The sequence below is a fragment of the Cibotium barometz genome, chromosome 30 (assembly GCF_041138505.1).
Source record: "Cibotium barometz isolate CiBa-2024 chromosome 30, ASM4113850v1, whole genome shotgun sequence".
Classification (NCBI taxonomy): Eukaryota; Viridiplantae; Streptophyta; class Polypodiopsida; order Cyatheales; family Cibotiaceae; genus Cibotium; species Cibotium barometz.
Window position 1 is genome coordinate 31,757,222 of NC_141075.1, and position 19,549 is coordinate 31,776,770.

Genomic DNA, 19,549 nt, shown 5'->3' on the forward strand with positions numbered 1-19,549 from the left:
CATTTCTCTTAAACATAAATAAATTTCTACTCAAAAAATACTTCCAACACAAGATACTATGTGAAAAATTCAACGAGTGCTTCTAAAAAAAACATAGTATATCATTCAACAAGTTCTTTAGAAAAAAAAACGTAGTCTTTCTTGGTTATCATCTATCTAATTATAACATTTTCCTTTAAAAATACCTTGAATAACTTTGTAAGCACACTCAAAATGCAATATAAAATTTCTTCTATACGTGTTTAGTTTATTGGCGTACCTCGCATCAATTAGAGACCTTTTTATACATATTTTCATGCATATAAGGCTATTATAGCATTTTAATGCTATTTTTACGAATTTTAAAAATTATAAATTTACAAGGTACATGATTTTCTTTTCAAAACTCTCATTAAAGGTACATGCATGCTAACCAAACATTCTTAGAAAGTTTCATGGACTTCTATGTTGGTTTTCCTTTTGATCAAATTTCATAAATCAACCTTACCCCACTTTTGTGGCTTAATTACAAGACTAGTATTATTGTTGTTTATTTATGCATTTGTGGCTAAGATACACTCTATATTAGAGTTTATTTTAAATTCTTAATAAGTGAATATTCGACTTAAAGCATTACTACACTCTCATAGTGCTCTTTGCCCTCTTAGTCTTTAGTCTCATATGATGTGAGAAGAATCTGATCTATTTAACCACTATCGTGTGTGTGAAGATAAAATGGAATTTATATGAACTTATCATTTCTCATAGGGTGGTCCTAGTAAAACCGCATCTTCATGGAAAGCTGCAAACGAGTCAAACCATGTGACACTTGTCTTAACCAGGTGATGAGCTTAGAGCACATGAGCTAAATAATATCCTGAGGTAGAAGTCAAGAATTCAAGTTATAGTACAATGGTAACATATGGCTCAAATGAAGCCCATGTGAGAGGAACCATTGTGTGTAACTCTAGCATACCACATCCTATCATATCTTTGATGCGCTAGTTACTTAGATGACCTTAAATGTGATCCTCGTAGTCCTCTAAAGTCCGTGTTTATACAAGATGTAGATGATGTAAATAAATTCATTGTTTAAAAAGAGAATCAACCACGTGTGGCTACTCCGAACTTTACAAGAATGATGGACTGGGACATTAAGAGTTTTCTCTAGTTCATGAGGAAAAAACCACAAACACATCTCTATTCTTTGATCATCCTCCCTAATGTCTAGTCCCAAAAGAGAGAGAGAAAGAAGAATGTTGTATTAAATGTTAACGAGGTGTCTCTGTGGCACTAGAGAATCTCCCTTATATAGACTTATCATGTGAAGTGTTGTTGTAGACCAAGCCTCCCGTGGATGTCTAATACACTAAAGCTAATAAGCGTAGTCCAATGTGTCTCAAGGAGATCAAGGTAGACTGTGGATCAGCATAGTGTAGTGTATGGTCCTCGCGGGTGGATCTACAAGCTTAGGTACATCTCCAGTTCATCGTTTAGAACTATCACCCAATGCTTGAAGGAAGCTAAAGGTCAATTTGGAGGTATCCCTGGGCTAGGTTAGATTATAGTATCAGCAGAGTGTCTTTGGGTGAGTGTCTTTGTGTTGGCCATCTATTATGACCCTCCAGAAGTGATCTCTAAAGAACTGCATTTTCATGGGGAGCTGTCAAAACTTGACCCATAAGGTGTGTGTATGCAAGCAAGTTAATATCGTGGTAAGAAAAACAAAGAAAGGGTGCATCTATGATATATATTGGAAAGGTGGTAGGTGGTCCATATGAAGCCCTTCTGTACGGAACAAATGGGAGACTCTAGCATACCAAACCCAATCATGTCCCTAATATGCTAGCTATAAAGGACTCCCAAGAAACCCTATGTAATCTATGGGTGTCAATAGTGCATAGGCGATGTATGTAAGTTACTATAGAGCATCTACCATTAGAGGAGATACTACCAACTCTGCCTACATAGATGATGGGATCTAGTACGAGCGACTTTCTCCAAATCATACAAGAAATACTAGGACTTGGATCCTCTTAATCCCACCTATAATCATCCTTACCAGTATTCGGCTGCAATAAGGGAACCCCAAACATCACTGCCCACGACTACCAAAGTGTTAAAGAACATCCTTTCCTACTAGCTTCCTAGAAGTGATTGAAAGCATCATCTCTCAAGAAGGGCTAAGGCTGCATATTTCATTCTCGATCGAGTCAAGGTTGTTGGATGCATGGTGAAAATGGGACCAAGGAAGGTGACTACATAATACATATATAAGATGTGGCAATGTCCACTAGATCTCCCATGTAAGTGAAGTTATGCCTAGATGCTAAGATCATGACCTTGATTTTTTCAACCTTGACTAGGTCTCGCTCCTCACAAAGGTTATAAAGCCTCCGAATGCCCTTTCATTTCTCATTGGAATATAAGATGAGTACTATATCATATGCATATAGTAAGAGAGCGATAAAGGAGCCTTTGAAAAGAGAACCTATGCCACCTAGGCAATCATTAAAGTTGGGGATCTTGTCAACGTAAAGTCCAAATAGGATTGGAGAGGGGTGTCATCCTTGCTTCATCCATATTCTGCTAGAAATCTCATGAGACATAACCCTAGGCTCCTAACCCTAACAATAACTAACTTTTAAAGTAATTCCCCATATCGTCTCTTAATGTATATCAAAATCCTACAAATGCATAAGGGAACATGCTGAAGACAATGTCAAAAGCTTTGCAAAACTCACACAATGAATAAGACACACACAAAGATGGAAGGCTGGAATCTTCTTATCTTGTTGCTCTACAAAAGATAAGTAAAAACCAACATAAGTACTAGAGTACTATGTACAAACGGTCCATAATGTGAACACACTAAGGATTAGAATACTATGTACAAGCAGTCCATAAAGTGAACACACTAAGTAGGTGAGCAAGCAAGATAAGTATGCCAAGGTGAAGAATGACTGACATAAGTACTAGAATACTATGTACAAACGGTCCATAATGTGAACACACTAAGTACTAGAATACTATGTACATGTGGTCCATAATGTGAACACGCTAAACAGGTGAGCAAGCAAGATAAGTATGCCAAGGTGAAGAATGATGGACAAAGATCCGTCGCGTCAACTACCAAATATACCAGTGGTGTAAATGTGGAACAGCTACTCAGGCACACGTTGTGTGTCAGCTAGTGTTGGGCTTGACATCTCAACATCTGGATTTGTCAATTGGATACCAGCCGGATTGGGAGTGCTACTATAACCCAAAAGCCACACAACTTGTTCAAGTTGATCCTCGGCCCTTTGCATGTTTCATGCTTTATCAACAAATCTAAGCGTGCACCGTCTACATCATGACCAACCAGAGAACAAATGTCCACCCATAGCAACAATGTCAAAATCACACATCAGTTGGGATAGGTGTCCAAAGGGATAGAATGAGTGATTGTTTTAAAAAAACATGGACTTCGCAATATTTTTAGTTTTGACCATATTGTCGACTTTTTCCATGCAACATTTTTTAAGAAAAAGCTGGCCATGTAGAAAAGGTTGCCATAAAACCATAGCCATGATAATGAATCCTTTAGACCACCCGAGTCCCACTTAAAAAGGAAGAGTTTTGATCATAAAAATATGTGCGATGGTAAAAAGACACCCAATCACTTACCAGAAACAAGATTCATGAAAAAAATGATACCCTTAAATTTCAATTGACATTCTCACTGCAAAGGCACTAGTCGGAGTGCAATTAACTAATCAACGGAAGACCCATTTGTGCAGATATGCACATCATACATGTAGGCATGCATCTGTACATCGGAAATTCCCATGGAACATACTTCAACTTGATTATCTGTAAGTTGTGCCAAAAATCTAGTCAATGTGCATAAAACACATGACTGAAATAACTTTCATGAAAGGTGGGTTACAATAACATGTGTTGGGTAATGGAAAGAAGGTTTCAAATTGTAACTTTCATGCTGTAGTTTCTTAAATCAGCTATCTATTGACAAAAGAGTGCTACGTTTAGCCATTACTCTGCAGAAATGCCGCTAACGATTAACACATGTAAATCAAAAGTTTAAAAAATATTCCTGTCCTATATTAAGACTTACCATGTGACAATACAAATGAATGTTTTTTTCGTGTGTCAAAGCTCTACAAGAAAAGTTTGAAGAGCAATGACATAAAGGGCTCTTACTCAGAATACAACTACTGTTTACTTTATAGAAATGGCTTACATTGAACTGATGTAACTCATCATAACTGGTACTGTACAGTTTCATGAGCTGTGAGCATATAATCTCACCAAACAGGTGCAAAACCTCTGCCTTTTGTGAGTGCCTGCTTGGCTTTGGTGAGATTGATGATAGGGATACAACATCCTCAACAGAGAGAGCCAGAAGCAGTGACCACAGAAGGATAGCAAGCATAGTCATGGATTTGATAAATACAGCTGATAAAGAAGTGAATACACCGAAAGGCATAAGAAATTACTGATATGCCTAAAGATACCTGGAAGGGGGAAGCACTCGTATCCTTCAGCACAGAAGGTGACATGAACTGAGGATGTTAAAATTCTCCTGCCTCAATCTTCTCCAGTATCTCTGCCCTTGATTTTCTTGTCCATTTGTGACAGTAAGCAACCAGGTTTATAAGACTTATAACTTGTGACTTCGTGTATTCCTGCATAGGAACAAAGTCATCAAAGACTTGCCCTTTGCTTTTCCCAAATCATATAATAATGCAAGAATAAAGTCATCAAAGAATTTCCCTTTGCTTTTCCCAAATCCTTCAATAACAGAATATAACTCACAGAAGACATACCGGATGACCTCGCACCCAATGGAGGTACTCTGTCTCTGGAAGATAGTATGCCTGTCAAATCATACACTGTATTAAAAACCTGCAAAATGATTGTGCATCTCTACTCCCAGCTCCCCCCTCTTTTCTCTTTCCCCTCCCTCACAACAAGAAATCCTTATCTGATGGACGAGAAAAAATGATGTCATAAGTTACCTTGATATATGCTTCCACAACATGCAAATTTACAGCAAGCCTTTGAGGAGCTAGATGTTTCAATCCGTTGATTAAAACCTGCAGATCTAGAGACATCAAAGCACGTCCTTCGTTTGTACACTTTTTCGCACGTGAGAAACCCTCGAGTAAAACTTCAGCCAAGGTATCCACTCCATACTCCAGTAAAATCTCACGGATCTGCCAGTGAGACAAGCACAGCACACAAGTGTGTTTGATTACGACCACTTGCAATACCTTGAGTACTGGTACGTCTCAGTTTATGCTAACCTATCCACACAGACTTTCATTTAATGCACACCATAGACAGTGCCATGACATCTTTTCTTACAGCCCAATCGTCTCTTAATGTAGTTCCAATTCAAGCTTATATCACTCCTTTAGGGTTTAAGAGCAGCATAGCTGTAAGGGTCACATCAAAATTAAAACAATGAGGACATTAGTATTCACATCAAAAATGGCTTCTCGAATTCCACCATGGTGGCTGTAAACGCATCCACTCTAGGCTTGCAATAGGGTATAGCTGATGTTGGTATAATTGCAGAAATTCATGTAAAGATGCCAGCTACGCCGTTTCTAGACCATGAGGCCTGAACTTCCACTCTCGTACATGACCATACACACACTAAGTTCAGCTTTGGTCCATCATCACACATTCAAATAGTGTAAGATTGTCTACCTCTTTTGAAAGGTCTGCATGAGCTAGCTTGTTTGCGAAGTGTTTGAACTCTCCAAGAAGGAGATCCACATACCTGGAAATGCCACAAAAATTCCTCTCAATCGTATGTCTTAGGGAACACAGACATTTGCACTACAACAATAACAGTTTCTGAAACTTCAATGAAACAATCTACCAAAAGTTACGATCCTGAAGAGAAAGTAGACAATTTGAACACTAGATAGTAATTAACATCATGACTATTTTACCCCTTACACTTCAAACATCGGGGACGGATCAGAGACAGAGAAAGAAAAAAAGCTTCATGCAAAGCTAGAACGACCTGGAAGATTAAGATAGTACAGAATGCATACAATCAGTATACAATGGAGGATGCAAACTGCATCCACTAGAGCTATCAAAACAAGAGTTGAAATTGAAGTGGAAGCACGATATGGAACGAGTGTGTGATTGTCTTGTGGTGGATGCCAGAATTTGATGAATTTTCTACAGATGCTGTTCTTGAAGGGCCGTGAGCTCACTCCTTGGAACAGCTGCATTTTATACTTGTCCTCAACCTCGTGATACATATGGTAGTTTGTGTTAGCACATTCATCCCCAGTTTCTGCTCATTTATGGTGCCCATTTGGTCCCTTTTGCATGGCCCTTGCTTGTGGGCTTTGCTTGTGGGCTGGCCACCCCTTTTTCTGTATTTTTCTGGGATTTTTCCCAACCTTTTTGGCATTTTCCCAGTTGGCCAGTTCATTAGCTCCAGTCAGCCAGTTTTGCAGCTCCAATCGGCCAGCTCACCTCAACTATAAATAGGAGGTGCTGGCCTCTCATTGTTCATTCAGTCTTGTACATATTTACTCCCTCACTTATGAGACTTGTAGTGTCTCTTTCTTGGGACTGTTTTGCTTCATTATATTCAGCATAGTTTGCTCCATATCTCTCTCTCTCTTGCACTCTCTGTTCAGCACATTCTAGTGCCCCTTTGCTTCCGCTTTGTGCACTCTTTCAGTTTGCGTATCAAGTGTACCATAGAGTTGTTGCACAGGCTAGGGTGGATGAAAGACACCCATCGTGTGAGTGTGTGCAGAGATAATGACATGAGATGAGAGAAAGATGACAAAGCTCCAGTGTGCACAATGATACACTTGATTAATTAATGATGTGAGCGAGTACGTAGGTTGGCAAGACTAAGGCCAATAAGAGCAGTCACACGACCGTTAAGATCTTCCCAGAGACGAACTTTTTCTAGACCCTCCTCAGCTCCAGTGTGCACAGTGATACACTTGATTAATTAATGATGTGAGCAAGTACGTAGGTTGGCAAGACTAAGGCCAATAAAAGCAGTCGCACGACCATTGCGATTTTCCCAAAGACAAACTTTTTCTAGACCCTCCTCAATGTCGGGCTTCTTGTCGACTCCATTGATAAAGTTCCACAGCCCATCCTTCATAGGCACACGTGCTGCATCTTTGTATGCCATGTAGGGAAGCCAGTGCCGTTGAACTTGACCATGAAGTAGGTACTGGATGAGGTGGCCTGATCCATGTTGAAAAACAATGCAGCAGAGGTCCTGTAGACCAGTTGGGCAGCCCATAGGTGGCGGGCAGATTTGTTGGAGCTGAGCAGGTGTCACAGGGAGAAGGATGGCAGCAAAAGGTGGTGCAAGAGGCAATGTGGGCAGGTACGCAAAGAGTGGAGACGGGAGCACATGCAGGCGGCTGGTGGTGGCAGCGGCGACTGGAGTTGAGAAAAGAAAATGGCTATGGTGGCCAAAAGCCTCAATGGTGGTCAAAAATTAGGTCTGCCCAGGAAGCCCAACATGGGCGTAGCTCCGCCCAAGGGAGAGGCGGCTCAGCCAAGGTCCTTGTCCCCCACCCCCATGTTCGCCCAGCCATCAGCTTTATCACAAGCTCCAGCCTGGCAAGGGAATGGTGGCACTGCAGGAGGAGCTGAAAGCGGCGGCGATAAAAAGCAGAGACAGCGCTGTTGCGTAGGCAGGTAGGAAGGCTCGGGCGACAGTGGCTCTGATACCAAATGTTGCACAGGCTAGCATGGATGAAAGACACCCATCGTGCGAGTGTGTGTAGAGATAATGAGATGAGACCAGACGAGAGAGAGAGATGACAAAGCTCCTAGTGTTGCACGACTCAATGATACACTTGATTGATTAATGATGTTCACCGAGTAAAATGCTTTCATAGGCTTAGAGCCTTATCTTTTGACTAAGCCACACACACAAGGGCAATGACACATGGCATGGGCTATGACATCATTGCTTACATACACAGAATCTAGACTTAAGAAGTTGTTCACACACATAAGCACACTTACAGACTAGAGGCGGTTCACACATACACATACAAAGGGCTGTTACATAAACATGAAGCTCCGATTTCCATCAAGAGTGTTCCATGTGCCATACAAAATGCACAAGCTTCTATATAAATTTTAAACTTCCTATTTATCCTCAAAGTTCGACCTTAATAGGGGGCCCCTATGTCTAATCCATGCATCTCATATATTTTCCCTGGAAGCCTGCACGTACTATGCGTACACAATCATTTTCAATATACCAAGTTTTATATTTATTAAAAAAAGAATGGCGTACTCAACATACCTTATCTTAATCAATACTCTCCGTCATAGTTGTTACGAGGCGCACCTCTAACGGTTAGAGGCGTTCGAGGCGTACGACTGCCTGATCGAGGTGTCCACAAACCAAATTTATTTATTTTAATTTTAATTTTTTATTTTTTTGGCTGGTTTGAGTCTTTAGACGGGGGCTTTAAGGGCCCAAGGCAGCCCCTCTCACACACACACTCTCTCTCCCTCATTCTCTTCCTCCCTCCCTTAAGCCTTTCTCAAGACCCAAAGTTCAAAGTTCAAACTTCAAACACACTAGGATGATGATGTTTTTTATACCCACTTTTGGAGCTCTCTCGATACTCTACCAGTTCATTTCATTTTACTTTGTACCCTTGAGTCTTGATGATGTATCCAGATGATGATGATGATGGACTATTTTGGTCTCATAGGTCATTTTGGCCTTTTGCAGACGCTTAATACAGCTTTCTTTCTTTCACACACACACTCTCTCTCCCTCTCATACACACCCTCTCTCTCCCTCCCTCAAGGCTCATACATACACACTCTAGTCTCTCTCTCTCTCTCTCTCTCTCTCTCTCTCTCAACTTTCACTATATATATTATATCTATCTATCACTATATATATATATATATAAAACAAATGCCTCTAACGTCTCTAAAAAATAGGAGTCTTTTGAGGCGCGTACCATACCCGCCTTGTACCAAACGCCTCCGATGCCTCTAACAACCTTGCTCTCCATACTCTTACGTATTTGGTGGACCTTTATCTTAACCAATATTTTCACATACACGTATTACACGTAACATACCTAGCGATATTAATCATTTTGTTTGGGATAACAAAGATACATGGAAATTTCGTCTTTTGAGTATGCTGATCTGCCTTTGTGTGTAAGGAACATGTCTTTAATATCCCCTTTGGGTACTTTGCAATCTTTCTCTCTTTAAAATTATTTACACTAAGTTCTTAAATTTTTTCTAAACATTCATCTAATAAATTCTAGTTGACCTAGAATAACTTCTACATCATATAAACTATTTTCTTTCTCTATAATTCTAATTTCCATTTTCTCTCTCTAGGCCTAGGGCTATCCCTAAATTCATAATTAATTTTTAAACCTTATAATTTCATCTCCTCACTGATAAATTAGTCTAAGGGAAAGTCTAGACTAGGGTTTACATCAAAATAATGTCTCTGCTTCTCATACTTTATGCCCTATTAAAGGAATCAAACCCCTCTCTCCGATTGCAATGAAGCATCCTCTCACTTCGTAGCATGCCTGGCATCAAATAATGGCCTTCTCGAACTGGTTTCATATGGAATTTTGGGCACGTGAATACTACACTAAGTACATAAACTCTATTAATATACCCAATACTGGCTATGAGCTGTAAAGTATCTTCCTGCAGCGCTCCCAAAAATGTGCGAAAACCAATAATCTTGGTATTTTCCAAGGTTTGCACTGAGGTTCCATTCTCTGCCCTATGCAAACTCAAAAAGCGACCTATTCTTAGTGTGTGAATCTGCGTCATATGATCTCATCCTCCACCCCTATATGTCTCAACCGGCTAATCAGTAGAGCCAAGACACTGCTGAAGGCCTTGCAAAAATCTACAATAGCATTCGTCCCCTCTGTTTGGCTCCTCAATGTGTCTTTGAGTGTGAACACACTGTACACTGGAGTGGGCTCGCTGAAAGCCTGCTTGGCCCTTGGCTCATAGCACTGTCACTCAGCCCAATCACTCAGATGTGCCTCTACTGCTCATCCATTTATCTTGGCCATAAGATGGCTAAACATGATAGTCTGATAGTTCTGTAAACTTATTGGGTTCCCTGCCTCGTGAATGAGTATGATGATATTCTCTGACCACTTTTGGGTTAAGCTGTAGACTGAATTCTTTGAAAATCTAGACTAGGACCCGTGCAAGGATCTCACCATCGTATCTCAAAAAGCTTGGATACTGACTCCAAAGTAAAAAGGGCATACTCGGTGGGTTGGGGTATTTACGTGGATCGTGATGTCAATGGGAGGCTGTTAGAATATATTGAGTAGTATATCAAAGTAGGCTTGCCATATGGTAGGGCTAGTGACAACAGAGGCTAATTTCACAAAAAACTTCAAAGTTACTGCTATTAAATTATCAGTGAGTTTGTCATTTTAAGTCATTGTTATCTTCGTCAAAAGCTCTTGACTAGCTTGCATGCATAATAAATCAGCTGCTATCCATCCTCTGCCATGCAACACATTGTGATTCGCTAACATGACACCTACAACTAGGAAAGTGGTTAGGCCTTGGATACTTACCCATTATGTTCTGTGCCAATCTCTTTCAGCTCCCACCTTACGTTTCCGATACGATCAACATACCTGAAATAGAAACACCAGACTATTCAGCAAATTTTTATGAATTCCAGAAATTTGTTTCAATATGGTATACATACGAGCTATAGGTCCAAAAGATGAGTATAAACTTTGATGCACTGAATGTGGAATCTGAAGATTTTTTCTCTAAAAAAGACATGGTTAGAAATCTGCCAAATTGGGGGCTAAGAACATTCAGGTGCCCAAAAAAAAAAAACATACTGTTCAGCATACATAAGGCAGTCCAATAACCAAAAACAGCAAATGCATGATTCAGATGTGCGTGTCAAAACTCCACTGACTTCCTGTTGTTGCACAGAAAAGTGTTTTCTTGCTTTCAACCTAAGCATTTCCCTCAGCTGTCATAACTTGCCGTTCACAAGGTCGCAACCCTGTTCTCACTTTTTTGCTTGGGAGCAGTGGTTGACACGTTGCATCCCAAATTGCCAACGAACCCTTTCCAATACCATTGCAACTAATAATGGAGCCCACGGTTTGAAATTAGGGAAAGAAAACAATGTTATGTCTGGTGTCTGTGATCTGCAAGTCCTAATGTGTTATTGCCTAATCTAGCAGCACACTCAATGCACCATAATTCTTCTTTGACATTTGTGCAATAAAAACTGATTTCAAATTGTTTTTCATGACAAAATGCTCATACAAAGCCAATGAGGTGATAGCTCAAGTGGTGAAGCTGTTTGTCTAGGACCAGGAGGTCTTCAGTTCAAAACCCCACCAGCTGCTTCCTCTATGCATCACCTACAAGTGGAAAAAAAGCACCTACAGGCAGTGAAAAAATGGTAACTATGGGAGGATCTTGGGCCTAAGGCCAATTCGGGGGAAAAAAAGGGCTCATACAAAAGGATGATATGAGTCAAGCGAATCTATTAAAAAAACAAAATATTGTCCTCTTCAATTTCATTTGTGGCATCACCACAAGTCAAATACTAGCCTTCACATTATTAATAATGCTAAATTTGTGTATTATTGTATTCTAAATGCATAGAAAAATCAAGAAAATTGCATGTAATTATTCAAGCCTCAAGGTAACCTCTTATTAGCGATTGCCATAGGGCTTCTCTTTTAGGGGGCTACGTGTGGGTTGGTGGGACCAACAAATAAATTGATATAAAACAAGGACAATGAGTAAATCATTTAATAGTTTATCTACAAAGCTCCCATCACATTAAAAAAACTTCCATGTCCACTTAAAATGCCACATCACATTAAGTTTAGTCTATGAAAATGGTGTCGCATGAGTGCCAAAAAGGTAGTACAATGTATCCATGATGAATATTAAACCATGGAAAAGAAAAAAACTGTGCGAAAGTAGTTACAATGTGATGCTACATGTGACGATGTGGTCATACAATTACACCATCCTCCTCCATAGTAGAACGAAAGCAACCATAAGATCTCCCCTTTGCAATGGAAGCTCGTCTTGTCATCAAAGGAGGTCATGTATCCGCAACTATCGGATGGAGGGATAAAGCCTCTAAGATCTCAAGTGTATGCTGAAGCATAATTTGAATCTTACTAATACGCTGAGCATCAGTGTACTTGTACATATCAAAATATGCAGTCCACTTATTTTCTTTAATTTTTCAAGAAAGAGACTTCTATCAAGTATAAAAAAACCATACAACAATCACATTTATATGCCGGAATAGAATAGAATCACCCCAATATGTAAGGTGATTTCAACCACTGAGGAGCATCATGATGCCATGAGAGACCTGTGGGACTAGACGAAAAGAAAATGCCATGGTCCCACTCCTGCATAAATACAACGTGCTTTTCCTGCACGGAACGAGAGGACCCTTGAATACAAGCCCAAGTAGCCATGAGAGTATGGATGATATCACCCTGTATAGTACTAATGCACTGAGACCCGAAAATCTCGACACCCTCTAAAGCCTCCGTGCATCTAGCTCTCCAGATCTGCCATGCTGTAATACTAGCAACAATCTCCTAACTGGTGTCAATCCTCTGTTTGGGGGGGGTATAATCAAAGTGAGGAACATCTTGTAATAAACCATGATGGGCAATACCTCTACGAATGAAAATAGTAGAGTTTGTACCACTACCCTCCTAGAAAAGCTGCGGGCCAGACTGGGAAAGCCAAGCAACTGTGCCCACGGTCACTCAATTTGCCCATAAGTTGTGCTATAGAACCCCAAATGTGTTGTGCATTGCTGCATCCCCATAAAAAATGCTTCATAGTCTCAGAACCTGCTGCACATCCCAGGCAACTAGGTGCTACACCAAAAACCAATCTCCACTCACTGGTGGGGAGAGGAGACCACTTCACAAGCCATCTATCCAAGTAAAGTTCCTCACACTGGTCACTAGAAAAAGGTTCCAAGTGGAAGGAAACCTACAGAGGAGGAAGAGTACTAGTTGTAGCTTGGGGAGACTGGCAACGTAGCTCCACCAATTGTCTCAGTAAATCAGGCACGGTGTAGTACATAGAATCCACAAAAGGAGATGCATGAGGTTGAGGAGCAGGTGATGGCTGTGTAGATGGCAAAGGAGGCTACACATAGCCCATATATTGATGAGTATTGAGAAAAAGTAGAGTAAAGATTAGAATCAATACCAGAACTTGCCATAGGAACAAGCTATCGCAAATACTGAGGTTGTACCTGAGGTGCCGAAGTCATGTGTACTTGAGTGGCGAGAGGTACCTATGGACTCCATGGTAGTATCAACTCACGAGATCATAAACAGACGACATGCAGCCCCAAAATAGCTAGGCGCCAGCTTTTCAGCCTTCTTCTCCCCTTTTTTTAGCAAAAAAACGTACTCACGGTCAAAGTTGCCCAAAAGAACCCAAAGATGCCTTTTTCAGATGGCGAGTCACCCCTGTAGTGCATCCATACCTATGGCCCATCGAGCCCTGCTGCCTGCTTTGAAAATTGACACGTGTGGGCCTAAACTGTGTATCCATGTGTCACAGTTACTCCTCTCCATGTGTCCCAGCAATCAGTGCTATACGACAGATTGACGAAGATGCCTAGATTTATCCCTATTTATTCATCAGTAGTGGAGTCACCAGTTGGCTCAGCTCTTCATACAGAAATTGTAATTGTATAAGCTTTATGGATTGCCCGAGGAGATTGTCAGTGATGACTGGGAACCCAAATTCATTGCACACTTTTGGCAATCAATGTTTTCCAAATTGGAAACATGCTTAAGCATGTCATCTTCGGGTCATCGCGAGTCGAATGGTCAAACAGAGACGACAAACTAGACTATGGAGGATATGCTAAGGGCATATGCCTCCAAGAGACAGTCAGAGAGGGAAAGGTATTTTCCATAGATTGAGTTTGCTTACAACAATAATAAGCATGCGGTTACTAGTTTTAGCCCATTTATGCCTATGTGCGGTTATCAACCGTAGTCACCCATTGTCGTAGGACTACGGGGACGAAAGAACAAATTCCTAAACACAGAGCATATGCACGACTCAATAACTATTCAATTGATTGATGTTGTACAAGCTTCAAAGATTAAGGTGCTTTTATAGGCTTATAGCCTTATCTCATGATACATCAGCCTCACTGAAGCAATGTGTCACCACTTCTCTGGCAGACGTCTGGAATGATGTCATGATTGAATACATGTGGAAGGGCTCCATGGAAGGATTGGTATCCTGGTGTGAGTTCCTAGCATGATTTATGAACTCATGGAAGGGTGGTAACCCTAGTGAGTGACTCTCGACTCATGGAAGGGTGGTTACCCTGGTGAGTACTTTTTGGTTCTGTGTGGACGGCGCCTGTGAATGGGCTAGTTGGATGTACAAGATGTAAGTTGGGAGGTTTCATCCACTATGTTTGTGCACCAGTATATGTATGTGAGTTGCACATGCATGGATGACTTGTTTTTGATGCCTGGACATTGCTTGGTATTTTGCCTGTGAATGTCCACGGGCACTGGGGACACCTAGGCAACCCGTGGATACGCGTGTGCACACCTGTTTGGGACTCATATGGTTTCCTTATGTGTTTTGCAGGTGGTAAGAGTGCACACTTGACCCAATTTATTCATTATTTCATGTTACTAAGGTTTATTGGGTGCAGGGTTCACATTCACTTAAAGTGTGGGCGGACACACTTATAATTTTATAAGTGAGTTCATATCAAAGTGGACTATTTTTAATGAACCAAGGCCAATTATGAGCGATGGGCACCCGGGCACTGCCAAAAAGCTCCACGAGTTGCTATTCTAGGTGTGGGAGGGCCAAAGTGGGCAAGCCCTGACTTGTAGAGCACTCATCTGGAAGTCGTGGGCTGTTAGGAGCTGTTTGGACAGGAAAAACAGCAAGTTTACTCATACGCATGAGCTACAGGTGGAATACATGCGAAGCACAAGGGTCCCAGGGCTGGCTGGTTGCTATTTCTCTCTCTACAGGGCAGGCCGACTGCATCTACAGGGCTGCAGGCTGATCAATTTGGTTCCAGAAGCTTGCGCATGGCTGTTGGGACTGTTTTTGGGCTTCTTTGCTGAGAATAGGGCTTGGACGGAGTGAGCAGAGACTCTACAGGAGCTGGCTGACTGTTATAAGGGCCATTATTGGCTGTTTTTACAGGTTTGCAGGAGGTTTCTCGTGATGAAACTTAAACAAACATATCCCTAGACAGGTACCAGGCTTGGGGATGTGATCTGGTGCAAACTGTGGATGGCCAGTGAGCCAAAACCATGGCTGGTTACTGTTTTGCAGGTTTGGGACAGCACTTTGTTAGAGGGTTGGTGACCACTCTATCAAAGTATAGGAGTGGTTGGTGATCACTCTACCCTGGTTGGTGACCGAGGGTGTTCTACAGGAGCGGTTGGTGATCGCTCAACCTTGGTTGGTGACCGAGGGTGTTGCAACAAGAGTGGTTGGTGACTGAGGAGTTGCAGGTAATGTGTTTACCTATGTTTTCACAGTTGGATAAATCTGGTGTCGTGCCGAAAATTCCTGTACGGTATCGTATTTTTGTACCGTGACAACTATGTTTTAGAGTTAGGGTTTACAGTACCAAGGTTATGGTGGATAGAAGATACTCATAGTGTGTAGAGAGAGAAAGAGAGAAAGAAAGAAAGCCGTATTAACGTCTACTAGAGGCCGAACTCGACCTATGAGACAAATCAATGTACAACTGTCAATGTCTTCTCGATGTCCAAAAAAAAAAGGACAAAATGAACATGAAGTAAACTATGAAAGTATTGAGCTAGTGGGGGGGTGTGATGGATGAAGCACTACTGCTAGAGGCTCAGTATGCAACCTATATGCTCAGGGTATACAAGAATGCAATGCAGATCTATCTAGCTCCAACCATTACCATAATGGGGATGTAATATGTGATACATAGGCGATGGCGAGGCAAAAATACCTCGGACCATGATCTCTGAGTGTGAGTGTAAGTGAGCTAGCCGCTCCTGGATATGGTGCTGATGTCGAGCCCATATCTCTGTGATCTCCCTTTGATGTAGTCTGGGTGTCTGGTAGCCTGGTGCTCTCGGTCTCCGTCTGGCTCGGAGGTCCGCAGCGCGCCGAAGTGTAACCCCCTCCTGTGTCAGGGTAGGCACTGGGATAGATCTCTGGAAGAAATCAGTGAGCTGGAGCTGTCGCCCACCTCTCCCTGTGGTATGAGTCCGTAGCAGTGTCTCTCTATGGCGCTGTGTCTCTATCAAGAACTGGCCAAATCTGCGCTAGTCTGCGGACTCCGTGATCTGGCGGAGTGAGGGATGTCCACTGAAGATGGTGGTGTATCTCTCTCTAATGACACTATCTGCTGTGCATCTGCATACATAATGTTCCTCACTCTCAACCTCCTCCTGGCATAGTCTGCATATCCTCTCTGCTCTTGGGATCCGTGCTGCCCTACCTGCCTCAATCTCAAGCTGGTGTGATGACACTCTGAGCTGGCCAATCACAACTCAGGCACTGTGAGGCATGTACACATCCATGTATCCAGGTCTCTGTATGAATCCATCCGCTGAGATACGCATAAACTGATCTTTGTAGTATAGCATCTTCGGCGGTAGAGGCTGACTGGGTGTGTAATCCAAGTCTCTTGAGTGTATCGCTGCCATAAATCCTGCCGAAGGACTCTGTTCCTCTCACTGTGAGAGAGCTGCTGTGAATACCATGATCTCCTATCTCCACTCTCTGCAAGCTGATTGGACGCCTCAAAAGCTCTATGTGAGAGTCGATTTGATGGCATATCTCTGATCCTCTGTATGAAGAGGATCGTCTGGAAGAGGGCCTCTACTAGCATAGGAGGTGCAGCAAACTCCGTACGGACAATGTCATGTGGGACGGAGAGTTTGCTGCAGATCATCCGTCAGAGCATGAGAATCTGAGGCCTCTCTATCTAAGACCATGTGGAGGTGGCGAGAGAGAGCATATGCACGACTCGATTATTCAATTTAAAGATTTTGTACAAACTTCGAAGAGTACATTGCTTTTATAGGCTTATTGCCTTATCGTTTGACACATTGCTCACTGAAGCAATCACACAGAGCTAGGCAAATGACATCACTACTTATTACATTCACACATAAAAGTGGCTAATAAGAGGTTGTTCACACTAAGCCATCCAAGGACTGTTCCACACACACGAGGCTCCGAATACCCACCAATGGCAAGGATGGTGATGGTGCTTATGAGGAGGAGAGTAGTCCAGCCAGCCTAACTTGCTCCCTCTCCCCATCCTAATGTAACTACATAGAAGACTCTGGTGCCATGCTTAGGAGGAGGAGATTCATGTCGAGTGTATATGCATGCCAGATATAGGAGGGGTGTGAGTGTGTGTGTGTGTGTGTGAGAGAGAGAGAGAGAAAGAAAGATATATTAAGCGTCTACTAAAGACCCAATGGGCCTATGAGACCAAAGTGGTACAATAATGTCCATGGCATATCTCATCATGGAATGGAAAATAAAACAGAATGAAAACATAAATATAGCTATCTCACTGGGGTGATACAAAACTGTCCATGGAAACTCGTCATGGAATACTAAGAACATAAAAACATGGGAGCAACATCAGCTCCGAGTACATGGTATACCACTCTCCAAAATGTCAAGCATGGGGTTGACGAGTATGGCCGAGAGGTCTCCCTCAGCTATGTCACGTGGAAAGGTAGCTCGATGGCGGTGGAGCATGTCCTGGATCTGGAGCTGATGAGGTGGTTGTGGCCGAGGGGGGGGGGGGAGGGGGCGTCAGGCACGCTGGAGTGCAGAGGCTCGGTCCAAGGTAACTCCTCTCGGGCGGGGTAGGTCCAGAGCAGCTCGTGGAGGGTCCACAAGGTCCACTATGTCGGTGTCCTCCACCTCCTGGGTCCAGAAGAAACTGGTGATGGTTGGCTGCCGAGGTAGGGGGCGGGGTGGCTGGGGCCTGTCTCAAGAAGGTGTCCCTGTGTCTGCAGAGCTCAAGCACGAAGAGGCCCAGACATGGTCCAGGAAGTCAATGATCCTGGAGAGTGGACCGAATCCCTCACGAAATAGATAGTGAAACCTCCCGCGGATCTCATAGTATACTGGGCAGGGGCATATGTTATGCTCTTCCGTCTCAACCTCTGTGTGGCATAGTCGGCAGATCCTCTCCTCTCTGGGTGTCCATACGAGCTTCCCGGCTCTGAAGATGCGCTCAGCTCTACCTGTCTCCACTCTGAGGCGGTGGGAAGAAACCCGTATCTGGCCAATCGCAATCTGCATGGCATGGGACATGTGAACACTCAAGTAGCCCGGCTGCTGGATGAATCCATCCTCAGTGAGTGTGAGGAAGTGGTTTCTGTAAAAGTGCATCTTCGTGGGGAGCTCCGGGGTTGTGATCCATGTGCAATGTATGTAGAGGCTGAGAAGATCTGACTGGATAACACGGTTGGTATCCTTGTGAGACAACGGGAGAAAAGGGGAGTCCAAACTGTACTGAAGGGGGGGTAGGCGGTCCATGCAGAGCCCCTATACTGTGAACCAAGTGGAAACTAGTGCATACCATACTCCAGAGTGCGCCTCATGTGCTAGCTGTCTGGAGGACTCCAGGGCAAGCCTCAGGTAACTATGGGGATCCATGTGACTGATGCGATGAAGGTACTGGACTGTCTGGAAGAGTGCCTCCACTACCATCGGGGCTGTAGCAAACTCTGCCTGGATAATCTGGTGTGGGACCGATGGTTTGCTGCGGATCATACGGGAGAACATCATGACCTAGGGCCTCTCAAATTGCCGCCAATCTTCATCGGATGAATCTGGCCCCCAGAAAGCTGCTCCATACATCAAGGCTAGTGTGACGAGGGTGTCAAAAAGCCAGCCCTTCGTCCTAGGCTCTTGGAAATGTGCCCTGGAAGCACTGCCGGTCAAGTAAGCTCAAGGCTGCATATCCCCGCATCACTCTAGCATGCGCAGCGGGAAGCATGGTAAAGCATGGGCCACTGAAAGTGACACCAAGGTAGACATAGGATGAGACAATCTCCACAGGATCCCCTCTATATGTGAAGCTCAATCTGGATGTGACAGGGCGAGAGGTATTTAAGACCATTACCTTGGTTTTACCAAGGTTAACAGAGAGGTCCCACTGAGTGCAAAAGTCATGTAAGGCATCCAACCGTCTTTTTTTTTTTCCCGAAAAAAGATCCTTTCATTAGTTATATAAAAACGCCCGTAGGGCTACAAAAATCTCTCCTGCTCATAAGAGAAACAGAGCAGTGAATACAGCAAGGCAGCCCGGGAGACTCTCCCTAGGTGCTGCAAAATACAAGCATCAGTACAAAGGACTGAGGGGCTAAATCATACAATAGGAGGTGGGAACAGCCAAACAGGTGGCCTGTAATGCCAACGGGGGGATCCCGTGCGCTAATCCAGGAGCACATCTGCAGGGTCGGGGTCAATATGCCACTTCCGA

General features: G+C 42.9%; 1 protein-coding gene across 4 annotated transcripts in view; it reads right to left on the bottom strand.

The window, feature by feature from the left end:
- Window positions 1-4,061: 4,061 nt before the first annotated feature.
- LOC147621389 (coiled-coil protein) overlaps window positions 4,062-19,549 on the bottom strand; it is a 181,092-nt gene continuing 165,604 nt past the window's right edge. For all 4 annotated transcript variants that reach the window (XR_015269822.1, XR_015269821.1, XM_086824147.1 and 1 more), the window contains 5 exons: window positions 10,602-10,664; window positions 5,698-5,770; window positions 5,001-5,198; window positions 4,809-4,859; window positions 4,062-4,667 (listed from right to left, as the gene is read on the bottom strand). Coding sequence is in view for 2 of the 4 variants with exons in the window: in XM_086824147.1 (XP_086680273.1) it covers window positions 4,554-4,667; window positions 4,809-4,859; window positions 5,001-5,198; window positions 5,698-5,770; window positions 10,602-10,664 (499 nt within the window). In the remaining 2 variants the exon portion in view is untranslated. The remainder of the gene's footprint in view (window positions 4,668-4,808; window positions 4,860-5,000; window positions 5,199-5,697; window positions 5,771-10,601; window positions 10,665-19,549) is intronic.